We start from the raw sequence: 20,913 nt of genomic DNA on the forward strand, positions 1-20,913 counted from the left end.
GTCGATCCATTCATTGGACGCGTCAGCCAAGTCTTGTATTTAAGTTAGTTATTGCTGAAAATGTGTTTGTTTTCATGCAGTTGACACATCAAACCTGGGCTCAGAACTTTATGATTCAGTTATTGTCTGGCTTCATTTGCCGTTGCGCAAATAAAGATCTCAAGTTACGTTCTCCATCTGAAATGAGGAAAGCTACAATATAATTTACATGCTGAAATTATATTCAGGAAAATTCAGTCGGCACAATGGAGACATGCCTCCAATGGGTGCGAGGATGAGCTAAATGATCAGGTAAACTGAGCAGTGGTATGGACCACTAGGATAGTGGACTGCCAACCAATTGCCTAAAACGTTAAGAAACATGTATTTAAAATACCGTTAACATTAATCTGTCACAACACGCAGCGGAACAATACAAGGGAAATACCCAAATGTCGCTGCTGTAACAGATCAAAGAAAACTGAGACAGAATAATGCAATGCAGGGAAGCAAAACACCGATGTCGAAGCACAGTTTCCGCACCGCCACTGCGCTGAAGTGACAAGAGTTACAGGATCTTCCTAATGTCGTGTCGGACCTCCCGGAGTAGTGCAACAACTCGACGTAATATGGAGTCAAAAACTCGTTGGAAGTCCACTGCGGAAATATTGAACCATTCTCCCGTCCATAATTGTGAAAGTGTTGCCGGTGAAGGATTTTATGCACGAACTGACTTTTCGATTCTGTCGTATAACTCTTCGGTGTGATTAATGTCGGGCGATCTGGGTTGTCCAAATCATTCTCTCGAACGTTCCAGAATGTTCTTGAAACCAGTGGCGAACAGCTGCGGACCAGCGACATGTGGCATTGTCATCCACAAAAATTTTGTAGTTGTTTGGTAACCTGAAGACCATAAATGGCTGCAAATGGTCTCCATGTAGCTGAACATAAAAATTTCCAGTAAGCTGGACAAGAGGACCCAGCCCATTCCACGCAAACACAGTCCACACCATTATGGAGCCACCACCAGCTTTCACAGTGGCTTTTTGACAACTTGGTTTCATGGCTTCGGGGGTTCTGCGCCACACTCGAAACACTACTATCGGTTCTTACCAACTGAAATCGGGACTTTCCTAACCAGGCCACTGTTTTGCAGTCATCTACGGTCCAACCGGTACGGTCAAGAGCCCAGGAAAGGCACTCTAGGCGATATCGTGCGATCAGGAAAGGCATTCACGTCGGTCGTCAAATTTCGCCGCGCTGTCTTAACGGATACGGATACGGGTACTTCGCCTGTCTCATACATCTTGCTCACCAGATGGTAGAGTTTTGTCAGGACTGGCACTCCCAAGGCCGTCAGTACTTCTAATGGGATGTTGTCTACTCCCGCGGCCTTGTTTCGACTCAGGTCTTTCAGTGCTCTGTCAAACTCTTCACGCAGTATCTTATCTCCCATTTCATCTTGATCTACATCCTCTTCCATTTCCATAATATTGTCCTCAAGTACATCGCCCTTGTATAGACCCTCTATATACTCCTTCCACCTTTCTGCTTTCCCTTCTTCGTCGTACGTCCCACATTGATTTCTGCGGTTATTTCACACACTGCTGCTTGTCTGTTAGCACTGGTAACTATGCAAATGCTACTGCTCACGGTATTTAAGTGAAGGCCGCCGGCCAATGCGCTGTCCGTGATGAGAGGTAATTCCTGATATTTGGTATTACCGGTACTCTCTTCACACTGTTGATCTCGTAACATTGAATTCCTCTATTTCCCATGCGTCTAGCTACAACTACTGTTCCGCATTCAAAGTCTTTTAAGTTCCATCGTGCGGCCATAATCACGTCGGACATCTTTTCACATGAATCAGCGGAGTACAGTTCCGCCAATACACTGCCGTTTTATAGCGTCACCTGTATATCAGCATATCGCTATTCCATGACTTGATCAGCTCAGTGTATTTGTGGACCATGTTATCACCGTATCACCCTCGTGACCCTAACGTCGCCGGCCGGAGTGGCCGAGCGGTTCTAGACGCTACAGTCTGGAACCGCGCTACCGCTACGGTCGCAGGTTCGAATCCTGCCTCGGGCATGGATGTGTGTGATGTCCATAGGTTAGTTAGGTTTAAGTAGTTCTAAGTTCTAGGGGACTAATGACCTCAGAAGTTCAGTCCCATACTGCTCAGAGCCATTTGAACCATTTGAACCCTAACGTCGGCCACCTCGACTTTAAGTAGTTTCTCACTTGCCCTTCCTAGCCCGAAGTGTGTACAGTAGTCGTTCTAACACTGAGGAAACAAATCCACAGAAGGGACAAGATCGAAGCATGAGTCATCCGTGTGGTAACCAGTTTGCTAGTACAGTCGTTACAGCTCAGTAAAGAGTAACACAGGAGTTCGCAAAAACAGGGTAATAACAGCAAAGAAATTCAAAGCAGTGTGTCACTTGGGAATATATATTCATTTAAAACAACGGGAGTCTGGTGGAGGTTAGCAGGAATGACTCGATCTACTTGTGAGAACTTTTCTTATTCGTTGGCATCATAAAGATAACTCTTACTGCATAGGGTAGGGGCAAAGTTGTGATGAGCTCACAGTATGAGCAACACAGTTCGCTGCAGTAATGCTGAAGTTGTGGGGCACGGTTCAACAGCGTCTCACGGCGTGGACCCAAGCACAAACAACCTCCTCCTCCAGCTAACTACCCTCACGTCTTCGCATGCTTCACGAAAGGGGCAAAGTGAGAAAATGAAATCCGACACAAAATAAGAATATTGTCAGTATTCCATTTGTCATTCTAACTTCCGTGACCTGACACAAGCAGATATTTGAGAATGTCAGGAAAAAAAAAAAATTCTCGTTCGAACTGGTGCCATTTTCTGATCAGTCAGAAGATAAATTTCAACACTTTAGTGCAGGTGGATCCCCATAGCTGCCGATAAATAATAATACCTTGAATGCCCGATCAAACAGTATATCGTTTGTACAGGGCTGAGCATAATTATCGTTTCATGATCAAACGCCTGACTTTTAGCACGAAAAGCGCGAAATATCAAAGATTTCTTCAAAGGCTTCTTATAACCATACGAATATATATTTTATTATTATTTGTATCATTTTAAACCGTCCCAGCACTTGCGATTCGCGTAAAATATGATTTCAGATGCAGTTTATGTGCGCCTGTGGACTGCTGTACCATGGCAACGGGTAATGCTTTCACGAAACAATAGGACGACCGTATATTATACATATGTTTGTCTACCTTGTTACTATATTTTAACCGCTTCGTTCAATTATAAATACTGAAGTGACGTGCGTAACAAAAGTGTGTTTTCTTAGACCTAAAATGACAACGAGGCTGTATTTTTGACAAGTTTTATCGTAGTTACGAATTTTTTTATTTATGTAATTCACTTTCAACCGTTTCCGCGCATTAATTTAACATAAGGACGAATTTTACGTTCCACATCTAGCTCAACTTTATATCACCGTATTATTGGATAAGAAATATAGTTTCAGTTTTATCCATTTATGTACCTTCGTTCAAAGCTCGAAACAAGCAAATAAGTGGTGCAGAAAATTAAACTAATCGGAAAATTACTATAAAAATAAATGTCAGAGAAATGGTCACCTTATTTAAGGATGACTATTTATCCACGTAAAACTCGAACGGTGCATATAGAAATGGTGCCATTAGGTGAGCATAAATTTCAGCACAATTAAAATCTTTTGTAAAGGAATTAATCGATTTTCAGAATTTGTCTGTGCACAAGCTCCGGTTGGTCTTTCGAATCTTGTGTAATATACTGTAACACAGCTACAGTAAGTCAGAAGATCGAAATGCTATACAAATGGCCTGTGTTTGCGATATACCAAAAACTTATCAAGAAGCAGATTCCACACGCCCCCTGTCTCGGAACTGTGTGTGTGTGTGTGTGTGTGTGTGTGTGTGTGTGTGTGTGTGTGTGTCTAGCTTACGGACGCTCAACGCCGACGTTATCATCGTCCTCCTAACTGTATTATTTCCTAGTACAAGTCTTTCTAATTTCGGGCACTGTGTAGTGCTTCGTTTCAACATCATTCATCTTTCTGTGCCACCACTTTCTTTACAACTAAAAAAAACCATCACCAACTCCGTTTTTGAAATTAGTTAATTGCACTGGAATGAAATGATCACATCGATGAAGACGAAATCAGTGAATCTTTCAACGTACAAGTTGAACGATTTGCACCGATACCATTTCATGTCTTCGTAGATTCATCGATAATTTCATCTCCATTGACTTGCGGTTTTCATTTAAAAGGTGGCATATATGTCCTAGGGAATTTGCTACTCAGGTGGCATCCAGTGAGTAGTCCTGTTTAGCAGCCACCGAGCTACCCTCACCGGCCCCTCGTGCTGTTACTGCGTCTCTGCTAACAGCACAACACTCGCCGCCTCTTTTTATGCTTGATGGGACCCCTCTCTTGGTCGGTTCTGCGTTACATATGGATGTCCGTATACTTTTGACCATATAGAGTAGATACTTTCCATTTTATGTCCCGTACTGTTACCTTACTGCCAAGTAAAAATAACTGAATTAGTGCGCCTGCATCTATTTTACAGCACTGTAGATGTTCGACAATACTATATACTCCAAGTAACTCAAAACTTAGACCAATAATTTTACAGGCTGGAACTTACCGGCGCTACCTTACGAAGGCTCTGGTGGAGATAGCAGTTTAGGTTATCGACTGTGCCCTGAGACACCAACGTGAGCAGAATGCCGCAGTGAGGGAACAGTTTAATCGAATAACTGGGCGAATGGTAGATGCTTGCCAGGATAGGTACTGGCACCGTCCCAAACTCCGTTAAAATCCAGAATGTTATCTGGCTACAGACCGTTACGAGTCGTAAAGGTACCACAATTACGTTGAAAAATGAATAGTCCAGTCCACTACTCTATCCTCAGGATATATTTTACGCTTCAGATGAGAACCTCCTTAGATGAGTCTACAGTTCGTATTTGCGTAATCAGAAGGACATTGAAAGAGAGAGTTATTCTGCTTATGCGTTAGTAGTGAATATTTACGTGTTCTTTCCTGGTTTTTGGTATTTACTCCGACGCGACGAACGAACGTAAACAGTAGAACTGAATATTACCTCGAGATCTATTTTGTGATCCTGCTTAACCATCTTGAATAGCCTGTTATTCCTAACGCCAACGAAACTTCATTAATTTTATAGATTTGTTGATGTATTTACACTATCAATAATTTAAAGCTTTATCCAGACTACTGCTAGAAATTGTGCAGTCTTTAACACTTCTCAGATTAATGTATCACTAAAATCTTGTGAGAACAGAGATCGATAGTCACCGTTCGGACGAAGAAAGAAAAGATGTAAATTAATGTCCCGTCGATTGAGACGCGGTTGGTGTTACTAGAAACGTTTGCTTATTAAACCCATTTGTTGTAACCTGGGCAATATTACAGACACTGCTGGTCGTAACGACACAGTCGCAGTTATTTCGCTAACGGTTAGTTTACGAACCAATGTTTACTGGAAGATTCTTACTCCTGCTATTGTGCACTTTTCGCTAATCGCCAACTTCGAAGGTATGGAACTTGAAATTATGATATATATGTGTGTGTGTGTGTGGTTGTGCGTGCGGCGTATGTATGTTTTAAACAACAATTTATACGTTCTCTGTTGAAACCGAATGCGAGAAGGAAATAGCTGTGCTCTGTTGTGAAAATGTGCTTTTTCGTTTTGTTAAAAGTAAGAAAAAACTGTTACTACCAACGAGATTCGAACCAGTGACGTCTAATTACAATCCTACTACTTCACGCCCAGAGCTCACGAAGAATATGTTACTTGAGTTGGTGAATAAGTTCGTAGCGTTTTTCCATAAGCTTAATGAACACAACAGATACACGTAGCAGAGACTTTAGTGATCAATAATACGAGGTGTGGCTAGAAAAAAACCGGACTAGTACTGGTGAAACAATAAAACGAATGCAATAAGGCCGAAAGTCGCGTGGCCTGTCACGTGACTCTCGCTCCGCCTACTGCTCGAGTTTCATCTGCCTCCTGCACTCAGTCTGCCCGTGGCGTCTGTTTTAAGTAGTTGACGTTTTGTCTGTGCGTCGGAAAATGTTGAGTGTATAGAAAGAACAGCGTGTTAACATCAAATTTTGTTTCAAACTAGGAAAATCTGCAAGTGAAAGGTTTGTAATGTTACAACAAGTGTACGGAGATGATTGTTTATCGCGAACACAAGTGTTTGAGTGGTTTAAACGATTTAAAGATGGCCGCGAAGACACCAGTGATGACACTCGCACTGGCAGACCATTGTCAGCAAAAACTGATGCAAACATTGAAAAAATCGGTAAACTTGTTCGACAAGATCGCCGTTTAACAATCAGAGCAGTGTCTGAGTTAACAGGAGTTGACAAGGAAAGTGTTAGGCAGATTCTTCATGAAAGTTTCAACATGAACAAAGTGTGTTCAAAAATGGTTCCAATGTTATTACTTGCGATGAATCGTGGTTTTTTACTTACGATCCCGAAACTAAACGCCAATCGATGCATTGGAAAACTCCTGGTTCTCCACGACAAAAAAAAGCACGAATGTCAAAATCGAAATTCAAGGCAATGATGATTGTTTTTTTTGACGTCAAAGGGATTGTGCACATTGATTGGGTACCTTAGGGACAAACAGTGAATCAGCATTACTACATTAGCGTCCTGGCTACCCTACGTGAGCGAGTACGGAGAAAACGGAACGATTTGTGGAGAAAAAAGTCATCGATCCTTCACCAAGACAATGCCCCAGCTCACAGTGCGTTGTCAGTGAAGACGTTTTTGGCAAAACACAACATTCCCATCTTGGATCATCCACCCTACTCACCTGATTTGGCCCCCTGTGACTTTTTTCTTTTCCCTAAAGTCAAGTCAGCTTTGAAAGGAACTAGATTTGAGACTGTTGAAGCAGTAAAAGAAAAAGCGACGGAAGTAATGTATGGACTTACCGAAAATGATCTGCAGCATAGCTATGAACAGTGGAAAATTCGTATGGAGCGGTGTAGAGACCGAGGAGGAGAGTACATTGAAGGAGATAACATGAAATTGTAAATAATTGTAAATAAATGTTTTTTCCAGCATCAGTCCGGTTTTTTTCTAGCCGCACCTCGTATATTCTCCTCCACTATTTACAAGTCTGCCAACGCCGGGATGACACCAGGAGTCACGTGGTTTTGAGACGAAAAACTCGTCGAGGCACGTTCGGAGCACATTTTCATCCGGAAAGGAATTTCCTTGAAGGTTGTTCGCCGGCCGCTGTGGGCGATTGGTTCTAGGCGTTTCAGTCCGGAACAGCGCTGCTGATACGGTCGCAGGTTCGAATCCTGCCTCGGGCATGGATGTGTGTGATGTATTTAGGTTAGTTAGGTTTAAGTAGTTCTAAGGGACTGATGACCTCAGATGTTAAATCCCATAGTGCTCAGAGCCATTTCAACCATTTTTGAATAAAACGAGAATGAAAAAGATTTCCGGAAAGTTCTTGACCCGTTCATTTCAAATGTATATGTGATACTCTAATAAACATTCGGACGGATGTATATACAGAGGTCATTCCATACGTCATGGCAAATATGATACATCGTACATCTATTGGGATATCTTGCCGCATACACCGTAGAAGAACGAACTGCTTTATTGCTGCATTCTCTGTACACCATGAGGGTGTCGGCTTTTTCTGCATTGCTAAATCCCATGACTACTCACGAGGCACTGCTTGCATTGCCCCACACAGACTGACTAACACGTCGCACTGGACTCGAAGAGAACACAAGCACACCGTAAGCAAGCATAACAAAATGGTACGTAGCGACTACGCGGCTTGAATGGCACAAACAAGTCACGGCGTGCAAGCTTTCTGCAGTATGATGTCTCGTAAAAGATTCGCAGTTAAATCCTACAACGAACACCACTGAGATTGTAATTTACCGCACTTTTAGTTTCTTAATATCCTTAGGCATTGTTCCATTTAAGAAAGTATATGTTTGTCAAAAAATAGACCTGCTAAGTATTATTACAATCTGTTTGTTGCGCCGGCCGAAGTGGCCGTGCGGTTCTAGGCGCTGCACTCTGGAACCGCGAGACAGCTACGGTCGCAGGTTCGAATCCTGCCTCGGGCATGGCTGTGTGTGATGTCCTTAGGTTAGTTCGGTTTAACTAGTTCTAAGTTCTAGGGGACTAATGACCTCAGAAGTTGAGTCCCATAGTGCTCAGAGCCATTTGAACCATTTTCTGTTTGTTGGCTAACAATACGAGTCCCTGACTACCAATCCATTCTGTGAAAACGGCACATAAACAGCACTTTCCATTTCCGTAATATCTGCGGTGCAAGTTTTAGGTGATTCATCCTATGTTTTAAACAACAATGTACGCATTTCTGTTTAATTCGACAAAGAAAATCCTGTGCTACGCTGTAAAGATGTGCAATTTTCTTTCCTTAAAAGTAAAAAAAAAAAAGGTTTCTACTTGCAAGATTCGAACCAGTGACTTCTAATTACAATCTTATTACTCCACACCCTCAGCTAACTACGAATATGTTGTTAAACTAGAGATGTTTTTTTTTACTGTTCTCAAGTGATTGTGTAAATTGGTCACAAAGTGATATTCACGCAGGTATCGATGGAAAATGGAAAATTGTAAACATTGGCGGCCAATAGATGAATGTGTGAAGCAAATGGCTCTAAGCACTATGGGACTTAACATCTGAGGTCATCAGTCCCCTATAATTTAGAACTGCTTACACCTAACTAACCTAAGGACATCACACACATCATGACCGAGGCAGGATTCGAACGTGCGACCGTAGCAGTCGCGCGGTTCCGTACTGAAGCGCCTAGCCGGCCGAAGTGGCCGTGTGGTTAAAGGCGCTGCAGTCTGGAACCGCAAGACCGCTACGGTCGCAGGTTCGAATCCTGCCTCGGGCATGGATGTTTGTGATGTCCTTAGGTTAGTTAGGTTTAACTAGTTCTAAGTTCTAGGGGACTAATGACCTCAGCAGTTGAGTCCCATAGTGCTCAGAGCCATTTGAACCATTTTTTGAAGCGCCTAGAACCGCTCAGCCACCGCGATGAGTGAAGCTGCAGCGCAGTTTCACCGCGCAGGATAGTAAACAAGAAACCTGACGATTTCAGGCCATAAAGCCTTTTCTAATTTTTATTCTATTGGACGGAGCTCGTCAACAATATACACAGATGCCAGCATCTGAGAGAGAACATGTAGATGGTTTCAGAGAAGCCGGTTGGAGTAATCGACGAATCACTCGAAATTTGAGTAGGAACGATGGCACTATTATACAACGTCGGCAGGAATGAGTAAACTATGGGCGAACGCAGCATCGAGAATGAAGCGTTCGAACTTGAGAGACGACGCTTCGTGAGGACCGTGCAATCGTCAGAGAGACACTCAGAGCCCAGATTCATCATCATCATCATCTATCAGACATGCAACTGGTGGTTCACTGAACACCAGGACCATTAATAGAAGCCTCACAAAAAGGGTGCAGAGTTCATGCTGTCCCTTTCGCCGACTACCATTGACCTCTGTACACCGACAAGCACTTTGCAGTGGTGTCGGGCACATTTGGCACGGAATCTCATCGACTGGAGTAGAGTTGTCTTCAGCGACGAGTCCCCTTTTGCACTGAGCCCTGATGACCAGCAGAGTCCTGTCAGGAGATTTCCCAGACAGCAGTGGGCTACCAACCTGAATGTCGCCCGCCGTAAGGTCCGACAACCAGGAGTGATGGTCTGGGGTGTCGCATTTCATTTCATAGCAGGATGCCTTTGTTCGCCATCCGCGGCACCTCTGCAGCACAGCGCCACGCCGACGGTATTCTACGCCCCGTTTTGTTGCCCTTCGTGATCCAACCCATCTTGGGCTACCATTTCGCCAAGAGAATGCCCGCCCGCACACGGCGAGAATATCTACTGCTTGTCTTCGTTTGCCAAACCTACCTTAGCCAGCAAGTTCGTCATATCTCCTTCGGACTCAGAAACGTTGGAGAATTTTGGGCAGGATACCCCAAGCAATTCTGAATTTTCACTGTTTAGTTGGACAAAATTTGGCACTACAGGGTGAAAAGTATTTAAACCGACAAAGTCTGGGAGGTTGTAGGGGACATCAAAACAAATATTTTTCCCCAATGTCATTTTTTTCCTATCAGGATTATTTAAACCGGTGGAGGCCGTATAACGCCCTTCAGTTGTTATGAGGCCATATTACGATCTTCAGTTGTTAGAGGCCGCAACCTGGAACCAGTTTATTATTCACCCAGATCACAGTTTTCGCAGTGGTACCTGGGACACTGTGGAATGCATCTTACATTTCCATCCTCTGTGTTGTTTACCGATGAAGCCACGTTCGGGCATGATGGCGTCTTCAACATGCACAATTCGCACGTTTGGAGTGAGGATAACCCATTGCCACAGTTGCTAGCGATCATCAAGTGCGGTTCTTCGTTAATGTATGGGTCGGCGTTGTTGGGGATTGTTTAACTGCGCCGTAGCTGCTACCTTGGCCTTTAAATGGCAGACACTATTACAATTTTCCCGCCAGAGCATTGCCAGAATTGATGGAAAACGTCCCGCTCCCTACAAGACAACGCATGTGGTTCCAACATGACGGGGCGCCGGCACATTTCGGTCGTCGTGTGCGTCGATTCCTGGACCGTCGGTTCCCAGAAACATGGACTGGCAGAAGGGGTCATGTACCATGGCCTGCTCGATCCCCAGATATGTTCCCTCTGGACTTTTTTGTTGGTTTAATTAATTTGTCGTCAAAGAAATCTTCCTTTATCGGTTTAAATACTCGTTATAGGAAAAAATGACATTAGGGAATAATATTTGTTTTGATGTCCCCTACAACCTCCCAGAGTTTGTCGGTTTAAATACTTTTCACCCTGTATATCCCTCAGGTGCACATCCAACAACCCTATTAATCAGTGCCAAGGAGAATAAATATTTGCATAAGGGCCGGAGGTGGACCAACACGTTACTGACTTGCTCTGTTTCTGAAGGTCTTTCTCTTGAATACATCTTCCAATTTTTCTGAAACTGTAATCATTTGTTTGGATACGAAAAAAAACAGACTTTTTTGCACAAGATAAGTTTAATTATCAGAGAGTCTGGTGATGTCTAGAACAGGCAAAAAGCGTCACATGTAATGAGTAAATTAACCTACCTTGTGCAACCAACCCTTTTTTTGGGGAGGGGGGGGGTACTGATCTATTACAGTTGGTGTACCAGTGCTATTGCAGTGATAGTAATCATTTGTTCGCCTTTATATACACACCACATCCACCGATTTCGGTCCAATTGTACAACTCTGTTGTGCGTCGTCATATTTTTTGTTGGGTTGGCAGAAGAGCCAACACCGTGTTACTAGAGGAGGCCGAAATGCACGCGTTTTAGCTCACGCAGGCTGGCGTGAGGAGGGAAGGATTTATACTGACGTGAGGTCTGCAACATGTCAAGGAATTAGAATTCAGAAAGCGGACGTAATTAGTTTGATACTTAACTTTAATCCATTAATGGTGAACGCCGCTCTTGACGGTACATGAGTCACAATATTATCAGGAATTATACGAGGGCTGTCCAGAAAGTAAGTTACGATTGATCGCGAAATGAAAATCACAGTGAAAATCAGAAATGTTTCATTTGTAACAGTTAGCTACACCTTTCAGGTACTTCTCTACGTAGTCGCCGTTCTGACTCAGACATGCGTTGTACCAACTTTCCAATACTCTCATCATAGAAGGCAGCCGCCAGTGCTTTCCGCCAATTCTCTACGCTGGCCTAAAGCTCGTTGTCTGTGCCAAAATGTTGTCTTCATAGCCAGCGGTTCGTTCGAGCAGAGATGAAACTCAGTGGGAGACAATTACGGGCTGTATTGTGGGTAACCCAACATTTCCAATGGAAACGATGCTGGAGCTTCTTCATTGCCCCTGCAGAATGAGGCTGAGAATTGTCTTGAAGAAGAAACTGCACGACAGTTATGTAATGTTGGTTGCATAGATTCAGGGGAAAATCTCACCAGGCCCTCTTACTTGGCGGGAGACACTATTTTCTATAACATCTTTACGCGCTCACTAAGAGCTCAGGAATGAAAAGAGCGACGTAATTCTACCTAGAGTCATACTAGAGACACTGCCGAACACATCTTTGCAAAGCTTTATCGGATTTTCATAGTCGTTTCCATTTCGCGACCGATCGTAACTTACTTTCTGGACAGCTCTCGTAGTAACTGAATATGGCGCCTTGCTAGATCGTAGCAAATGACGTAGCTGAAGGTTATGCTAAACTGTCGTCTCGCGAAATGAGAACGTATGTAGACAGTGAACCATTGCTAGCAAAATCGGCTGTACAACTGGGGCGAGTGCTAGGGAGTCTCACTAGACTAGACCTGCCGTGTGGCGGCGCTCGGTCTGCAATCAGTCATAGTGGCGACTAGAGTGCTGCAACGCCCAATGTTTGACCGCCCACGGCTCGCCTGTTGACGGGGGGACCGAGCCGCTCGTGTCCGGTTCCATAGGGCTCGGCTCGGTCACGTACTCGCCCCATGTCTGATGTCCGGATTCCGGACACGCGGTTAACCGACCATGACCTGTCACCGCTGACGTCTCACCTCACCTCGCCTCGCCCCGGCTCGCTGCACTGTACTGTGCAAATCCAACGCCTCTCTCTCCCCCTCTCTCTCTCTCTCTCTCTCTCTCTCTCTCACACACACACACACACACATACACACACTGTATTTATCTCTGTCTCTCTCTCGTTTAACACAAAAGTAACGTCCACTAGAACGGGTACGTGACAAAGCCAAGTTCATAAAGCACTTGGAAAGTAAAATGATACACAATCGCGGATAGAAGACGAGTGTCATTTCCAAACAGATGATATATTTTTCCTTTCATTAACAGGAAACACTGAATAAGTGCTGTCCCTGTAATCTAGAAGACAACCATCTTCACAAAGAAAGCATACAAAGAACATTCAATATTTACAGACGTACCTTGTCACACTTTTCACTTGTTTGCAACAGAAACAAGTTTATAGTTATTGTTGCCGGCCGAAGTGGCCGCGCGGTTCTGGCGCTGCAGTCTGGAACCACGAGACCGCTACGGTCGCAGGTTCGAATCCTGCCTCGGGCATGGATGTGTGTGATGTCCTTAGGTTAGTTAGGTTTAACTAGTTCTAAGTTCTAGGGGACTAATGACCTCAGCAGTTGAGTCCCATAGTGCTCAGAGCCATTTTTATAGTTATTGTTGATCAGTAAATCACTAACGCGTTCCGGATTTAACTGGCTCACATCTGCCACGTTATCTTCTCCATAATGCGCATCTAGATGTATTAATTCTTTGCCTAGTTCTCTGAAACCTTCACCGGAATCAGCATTAAAAGGTCTCATATTGTATGAGGTTTCTTGCAACTATGTTTCTTTAAATGAGTGGTTTCCGACTGGAAACACACTAATGTGGAGCAGTTTATGCACGATTCGTACCCAGTAGACGCACTGTTTTCGTCTACAACTAACAGAAATGTAGTCCATACTTGGCTTTTTAGACCTTCCCTTTCTTCAATGTGTAAACATTGGTTTCAATCTTACGTGTTACTGCACTGGCTTCCTCGCGCTGCACGATTACAGAGAGACACACACACACCACAAATGAGAAGCGCGTACTGGCTGCAGTCTCAGACGGATAATGACACGTGTAATGCGTTTGAAGTTACGTGTTACGTATTCCGTCACGGCGTCTATACTCGGTCACTAGAAGTAGTGCGGGCAGCCTATCCAGTTAGGGTGTGCTCGCCCCATCTCGTACTTTGTGCTCGCTTACTCGGTCATGCAGGATTCTAGTGGCGACACGCTGGTCCGACGTATACTAACGGACCGCGGCAAGTGTGGTGTCTGGCCGTGACACCACATTTTTTTTTTTTTTTTTGGAACCGTGTAAGTACGAATGAAAGTGAGCAGTGCTAGAGCGGTTGTCGGCGCTCCCCCCGTCCCGCGCAGCGGCGACAATCGGCTCGCTGGCGTGGCTCCAGGACGGGGTGCGTGGGGCGGCAGGGCGCGCTGCAGGGGCGGCGGCGCTGCGCAGGCGCGCGCTCTGTGCGGCAGCGTCGCTAGGAGACGCGCGGACGCTCGGCGCCGGCTGCGGCTGCTGCCCGGACCGGCCAGTCCCGGGGCGCAGGGCGTCGCAGGCGGAGCGCCGGGCTGCCATGACGACGCGCAGCCGGCGCCAGGGCGTTGCCGGCGGGCCGCGGCGCGGCGCGTCTCCGCAGTGCTGCGCGGACGGCGGGGGCGGCGGGGGCGGCGGCGCGCAGCGGCTGGACGCGGCCGTGCTGCACCGGCTGGCCTTCATGGTGTGGCACGCGGCACTGCACCTGGAGCGGGAGCAGGCGCGCCGACAGCAGCGGCAGCGGCGGCGCCGGCGCGAGCGGGGCGACGCCGCGGCCGTGGCGGGCGCGCGACAGTCGTGCCGCTGCTGCTGCTGCTGCTGCGCCGCCGCCGCCACGCTGCCGCGGCCGGGCCGCGAACCCGCGCCCCCCAGGGGGCTCGCCGCCGCCGGCCGCAGGCAGGTGCGTCACTGACTCCCGCCTCGCGCCGCCCCGGACCGGGCGTTGCCGCGCCCCCGCCGGCGAAGCGCGCCGCAACTATCGCAAACACTATCTCTGACAAACAGCTGGTTCCAAAGATTCTGTTACTCCTCGCGCTCGTAATGTAGAGGTCCAGTTCCCTGCAGCTTGGCACCAACTGAAGGTACCGGGCGGGCAGTAACCGAGGGCTCCACTACTATTTTACTGCGACAACAGTGGAAGAACTCTACATTACCATTGTTCGTATTGTAGAGTTCTTCCTCTGCTGTCGCCGGAGAATAGTAGTGAAGCCCTCGGTTTCTGCCCGCCCGGTACCTTCAGTTGGTGCCAAGCTGCAGGGAACTGTATCACGTAATACACAGCTACCCTTATTTTTATTCTGCCTACCGATTTTGTTCTCATTCTGACGACAATACGAGACGCAGCATCGTCAACGTTTGCTCTCCTGTCGTCCACAGTTACTTTATTTTGATAACTATTACTTTGGGACCGTCTAATCGCAACAAAATAAATATAATTTCTGTGCCATACGCGATTCCACTTTCTTATCTGCTTGCCATTCTCCATTGCCTGGAATGCGTACATATTTTTGTTTATGATATTTTGTTTATATTTTCGACGTAGTATACTTAGGTTACACAATACGAGACGCACCATCTTCAACTTTTGCTCACCTGTGGTTCATAGATACGTACAATATTACGTTATTTTGATAACTATAACTTGGGGACCGTCTAATCCTAATAAAATAAAACACAATTTCTGTGCCATACGCGTTTCGACTTCATCTGCAAGGCTTTCTCTGTTGCCTAGAATACGTAAATATTTTTGTTTATAATATTTTGTTTTCATTTGGGACGTGGTATACTTAGGTTACAAACGGTTATTGTACTTTTTGCTGTTCTGTGATGTAACAGTAATTTAAAATTCTACTTACAAATTTTGTAGATACTGATCTACACAGTTCTCTAATTTCTTTCCTATAGTTGCTGTTCGGCTGCGTACTGCCACTTGAAATTTTGTTTTTACATCACTAGGAACCTAACACATCTTTGGATGTATGTTAGTCCCAACTACTGAATCTTCGTATACATCACTGATTTTTGTGTGTGTGTGTTTTGTTTATGCGTGTGTTTGTGTGTATGTATCTGTTTGAGACACAGAGAGAGGGAGAGAGCAGAGAGAATATGTACTTGTACATGCAATCATATTTTTAAAAAAATACATATTCCTTCTGCCTCTCTCTCTCTCTCTCTCTCTCTCTCTCTCTCTCTCTCTCACACACACACACACACACACACACACACACACACAGAGAGAGAGAGAGAGAGAGAGAGAGAGAGAGAGAGAGAGAAATCGCTGATATCAAGAAAACACAGTCACTAGTAGGCAGCCGGCCGTTGTGGCCGAGCGGTCCTAGACGCTACAGCCCGGAACCGCGCTGCTGCTACGGTCGCAGGTTCGAATCCTCCCTCGGGCATGGATGACTGTACTGTCCTTAGGGTAGTTTAGATTTAAGTAGATCTAAGTCTAGGGGACTCATGACCTCAAATCTTATGACCCATACCTCAGAACAATTTGAACCAGTAGTTGGCACTAACATCAAAACGAGTGTTCAGTTCCTAGTGCTGTGAAAACAAAATTATAAATGGCAGTAAGCTGACGAAGAGCATCTGAAACAAAGTGAAAAAGAACACGTGTAGATCAGCATCCCTGAAGTCTGTAGGTAAAAGTTTAATTATTCCAACGTCACAAAAAATCAGAAGTGCCGGAACTGATTATAACTTCAATATACAACGTCCAAAATGTAAACTAAATAGTATAAACAATAATAATATGTACATACTTTAGGCGACTCAAGGCGCCTCGTAAATAATAAAGCCGAAACGCGCATGGCACAAAAATGCTACGTAAATCAGTTGTGATTAGGCAGTCCCAAAGTAATAATTATCAAAATACCGTTACATGAAAGACGTATTTACCTGTGTAATCCACAACTGAAATAATTAATTATTCTTGAAAATATGTTCCATGCAGGTGTACCACGTGATACCACAAGCATGTTCTTCTGTCTCCCAATGTGTGGAATAACTAGAGCCTGTAACATAAGCTCTTTCGGCAGTTTCATCATTAGAGGAGACACTAGGATTGTTCCAGGAGCATTAATTTTCACATTGCAAGACAGAAGTACTCATTTTCTATATCAAGTGTTATATCTACAAGGAACATACTTTCAAGAATAATATCCCACAGCACTTCTGCAACGTGAGGCACATGCGTCTTTTATGGCCCGAGGATGGTCAAAATGCGATAAAAATCGAGAGTCAAAATATAAGAATCACGAAAATTCCTCAACTTTGCCTACACAAAACATTTCTAAACTTATTCAGAGTACTGAGATAAGGTTTTTCGACCAGTGGTTGTAAAGAAAGGAACACTCATTTTCCACTATCATTACCACTATTTTCTACCCAGATACGGAAGTAACTGTAGTATTTCGAAACAGAACGATGTGTGTCTTTTTTTTAACGGTTTTCAAGGTAACTTAAAAAACAAGTGTGGCGATATGGCGCTTGTTAAAATGTTTGTCAAATCATTCTTCGATAGATGAGAAGCGCAATAACTGCCTGGGCATCTTCCACCCAATTCGGCGATGTTTACATGATACTCGAGGTGATATTGTGTTGCACCGGCAATTTTGGCCTTCACGTTTAACAGCTTTCCTGACTTTTTTGCCAAAGTTGTCAATATCATTTGCCACGACAAAAATACGTCGCTCTGTTAAGATAACCAGATATTACGTAAATTGAAGGGAGAGGGTGCGGAAAGGAAAGGAAAGGAAAGGAAAGGAAAGGAAAGGAAAGGAAAGGAAAGGAAAGGAAAGGAAAGGAAAGGAACTAATGATATCAGCTGCATAATATATAATGTATAATGTAAAAAATAATCACTGCTATTTAAATTTCCTGATGGTTGTAAAAAGCAGCGTTTGTTTACCATACGGCCAAATAAGTGTAAATTTTCTTTACTTTGAACAGTGGGGTATTTTGTACACTACAGATGGCCAGAAAATATTACACATAAGTGTAAAGTTGTTTCATTTATCTGGATGACACTGCAAATTATAAAGAAACGAGAGGGGAAAATCCAGGATAATAACCGCAGAGTTCTGTATATGCACTTGGTGGACAGATCGTCATGAGGAGCGCGTCATACAGTCAATGGGCTGTATGCTATGGAGAAGACTGGGCTTTGGTCTGGGGTAGTGTGTAATGGTCATACAGTCAGAAAATGCAGGCCTTCACTTTTATGTCTTGCAGTTCAAACTCTGCTGATTTCACTTCTTCCATCATTGAACTGTGAGACGACATATTGAGGACTACCTGTGATGTAAACCTAACTTTGTAGAGATGATACGCCTAACAGTCCGCTACGTAATTATTGTAAAAACTGGAAAAAGCGCGCATGTGATAGTTTTCAAAATAATCTTCATTTGTGGTTATGTGGAAGAATCATTGTTTCCTTGTAGTTCATCTGGACGCAAAGACCTTTTACAAAGGAGACTATTAACATCCTGGCTGCCAGCCATATAAACCTTTCCGTTTCTTAGAATGCCGAACATTTTTATGGCAGCTTTAGAAACAACATGTCCATTGCAACGCAATGAAGACTGTCCTAGAACATCAATGTATGTGAATTCGTATTTAAAAGCAGAAGGAATCGTACCCTGTCAAGTGAGACGATCGACAGTCTGTCGAAATTTTCATGTCCCGTCAATTGACGGGATTGACAGTCATAGTGTTAGCAGAGGGATTATCAATAATCTCTAGTGGCTTCCATGTTGCGTCTCTGCGATATTACAGTTTTCATACGTCACTGACCACTGTACGGATCTGCAGTAAGGCTAAACCAAACGAAGATAAACAATAAAACCTGATTTCACCACGAGTTCCTTACTGTACCACGAAAGGAGACCTCAATACGAATGGTGTCGTCCTCCACCGTCCTATAATAAGCTGTTTAGGCGTTTGAGGTACAACTTTGCGAAATTGGCACACTCCGTTCTGATTACTAATTGTGGCGGATATTTATAAATAAATGTCTACCTAGTACTGAAAACGATGGCGTGATTCTAATTTACTATTCGTACGTACTTTGTACGTGCTTCCCGCAACAATTACTAGATGCAACTGGAGCGGTGATTTCTGTTGGAGTACGAAAAGTTTGGGGGGGATGGGAGGTAGGGACATCGGAGGAGTAAGAAGGAAAGCGAGTTAACCGTACTTGGTATGTAACCGACATGAAGAGATGAAATAGAGATGAATATAATATTTTCAGTGTGTTGAACGAGAGTGAATTACGAAGTTGCACTGAAGTCAGACAGTTTTAAAAAGCAGGGACGTGAGTGGTTCGAACTGGTGACTTAACAGTTTCTCCCGCGTGCCTCATTTGGAGTCTATCATCGTCCATACATCAATATGCAGCACTTCAAAATATGTGTAAATAAATGTTGAAAAACTACTGCTTTGAATCTTGCAACGTTTTACACACCGAAGTAAGTCGTTATTGAATGACGTTCTGTCTGATAAACGATGCAATATTCCTCGTATACGAGGAATTAGACATCAGTGAATGTCAGAGAGGGAACATGTTAATCACAGCAAACTGGGGTAGCTAGCAGTCGCTCTGTTCCATGTTAATGCTACATACCACAAAATACCGGCTAAGTACATAGTTCTAATCCATCATGCTCGCATATTACGACAACCTTGAATCAACCCGAGCTTATGCTTCGTCTCTGATGATTTAGTTCTCGACGGGACGTTAAACCGTCAATTTCCTTCCTTCCTTCCTTCAGAAGTAAAAGATTTCTTTCCAAATTCAGTCTAACTGTACAGCTTTTTATATACGAGTATGCTTCGTAACTGGTGTTGCAAGATGGAACTTCACATTTCGTAATTCATCACAATATTACCTTTAGTACTTGGAAGTGACAAAACAGTTCCGTATGTATCTGTTACACGCACACTGTACGAGGTTTGTGTTAATCTTGATAACATCACATGTCCGCGGTATCTCTAACATTTGTGTAAAGCAAATACGGCATGTTAGCTCACCGAGTCTGGCACTAATACGCGTCGGTTTTGTTGATGTATTATTCATAAACACCCTAAATTGTATACGTAAACGGCGATGTGCTTAAGAATCGGCTAATTTTCCTGCTGCCGTAGTTGTAACAACATAATCACCTGCTAATTGCCAACCGTCACGAACCCGGTCTCGCCTCATAAAACAACATCGACTTCTCGACGCAGGTGGAGCAGTTCTGCCTCGGCAGGCTCCGGCCAGAAGAGTAAACCAAAAAGGGAGGAAAACGGCTGTCGTTCATAACGAGTGCGTTTACGGTGTGGCGTTGCTCTGGCCACACGCTAGCCCGAAGGGAACAGTTTAGCTGTTGGCAGCAACAGCCGAAGTGGAATTTTAAGTCGTAGTGTGCAGCTGTGGTTCCCGACTGTGCAAGATGTGCAGCTCCCTCACAGAAAAAGCGCTTTTTCTGCTTAACGAGGATTGAAGAAGCAATAAAACTATACGAGTATTTTCTACAAACATTTTATTCGTTGTGCTGTTCCGTACAATTAACTGCAGTGCTTGGCTGTTACGCGCTGTCTACGTTGCTAAACAGCTATCATGGGGTAGGCTCCCAGATGCCGGTTTCCTCTCCATTGATTTTCAATATATCATACAGTTATCTACCGAATTTAAAATCTTAAAATGCGGTCATAATCTATTTATTAAGATTTATAATCTTACGCTAAGCGTTTAACACAGTAAGTCCACTATTACACCTAGAAACTGTATACAGAGTTGGCCATTGATCGTGACCGGCACAAATATCTCACGAAATAAGAATCAAACGAAAAAACTACAAAGAACGAAACTCGTCTAGCTTGAAGGGGGAAACCAGATGGCGCTATGGTTGGCCTGCTACATGGCGCTGCCATAGGTCAAAAGTATATCAACTGCGTTTTTTAAAATAGAAATCCTCATTTTTTATTACAAATTCGTGTAGTACGTAAAGAAATATGAATGTTTTAGTTGGACCACTTCTTTCGCTTTGTGATAGATGGCGCTATAATGCACACAAACATATGTCTCAAAATTTTAGACGAACACTTGGTAAAAGGTAGGTTTTTTTTTTAAATTAAAATACAGTACGTAGGTACGTTTGAACATTTTATTTCGGTTGTTCCAACGTCATACATGTACCTTTGTGAAGTTATCATT

At 44.1% G+C, this 20,913-nt stretch overlaps 1 protein-coding gene across 1 annotated transcript in view; it reads right to left on the reverse strand.

Annotated features, from left to right (window-relative positions):
- LOC126262678 (translation initiation factor IF-2-like) overlaps positions 1-14,255 on the reverse strand; it is a 94,730-nt gene extending 80,475 nt beyond the window's left edge. The window contains exon 1 of the mRNA XM_049959452.1: positions 14,044-14,255. Within this exon, the coding sequence (XP_049815409.1) occupies positions 14,044-14,255 (212 nt within the window). The remainder of the gene's footprint in view (positions 1-14,043) is intronic.
- Between the last annotated feature and the right edge of the window lie 6,658 nt (positions 14,256-20,913).

The sequence above is a fragment of the Schistocerca nitens genome, chromosome 6, assembly GCF_023898315.1.
Source record: "Schistocerca nitens isolate TAMUIC-IGC-003100 chromosome 6, iqSchNite1.1, whole genome shotgun sequence".
Classification (NCBI taxonomy): Eukaryota; Metazoa; Arthropoda; class Insecta; order Orthoptera; family Acrididae; genus Schistocerca; species Schistocerca nitens.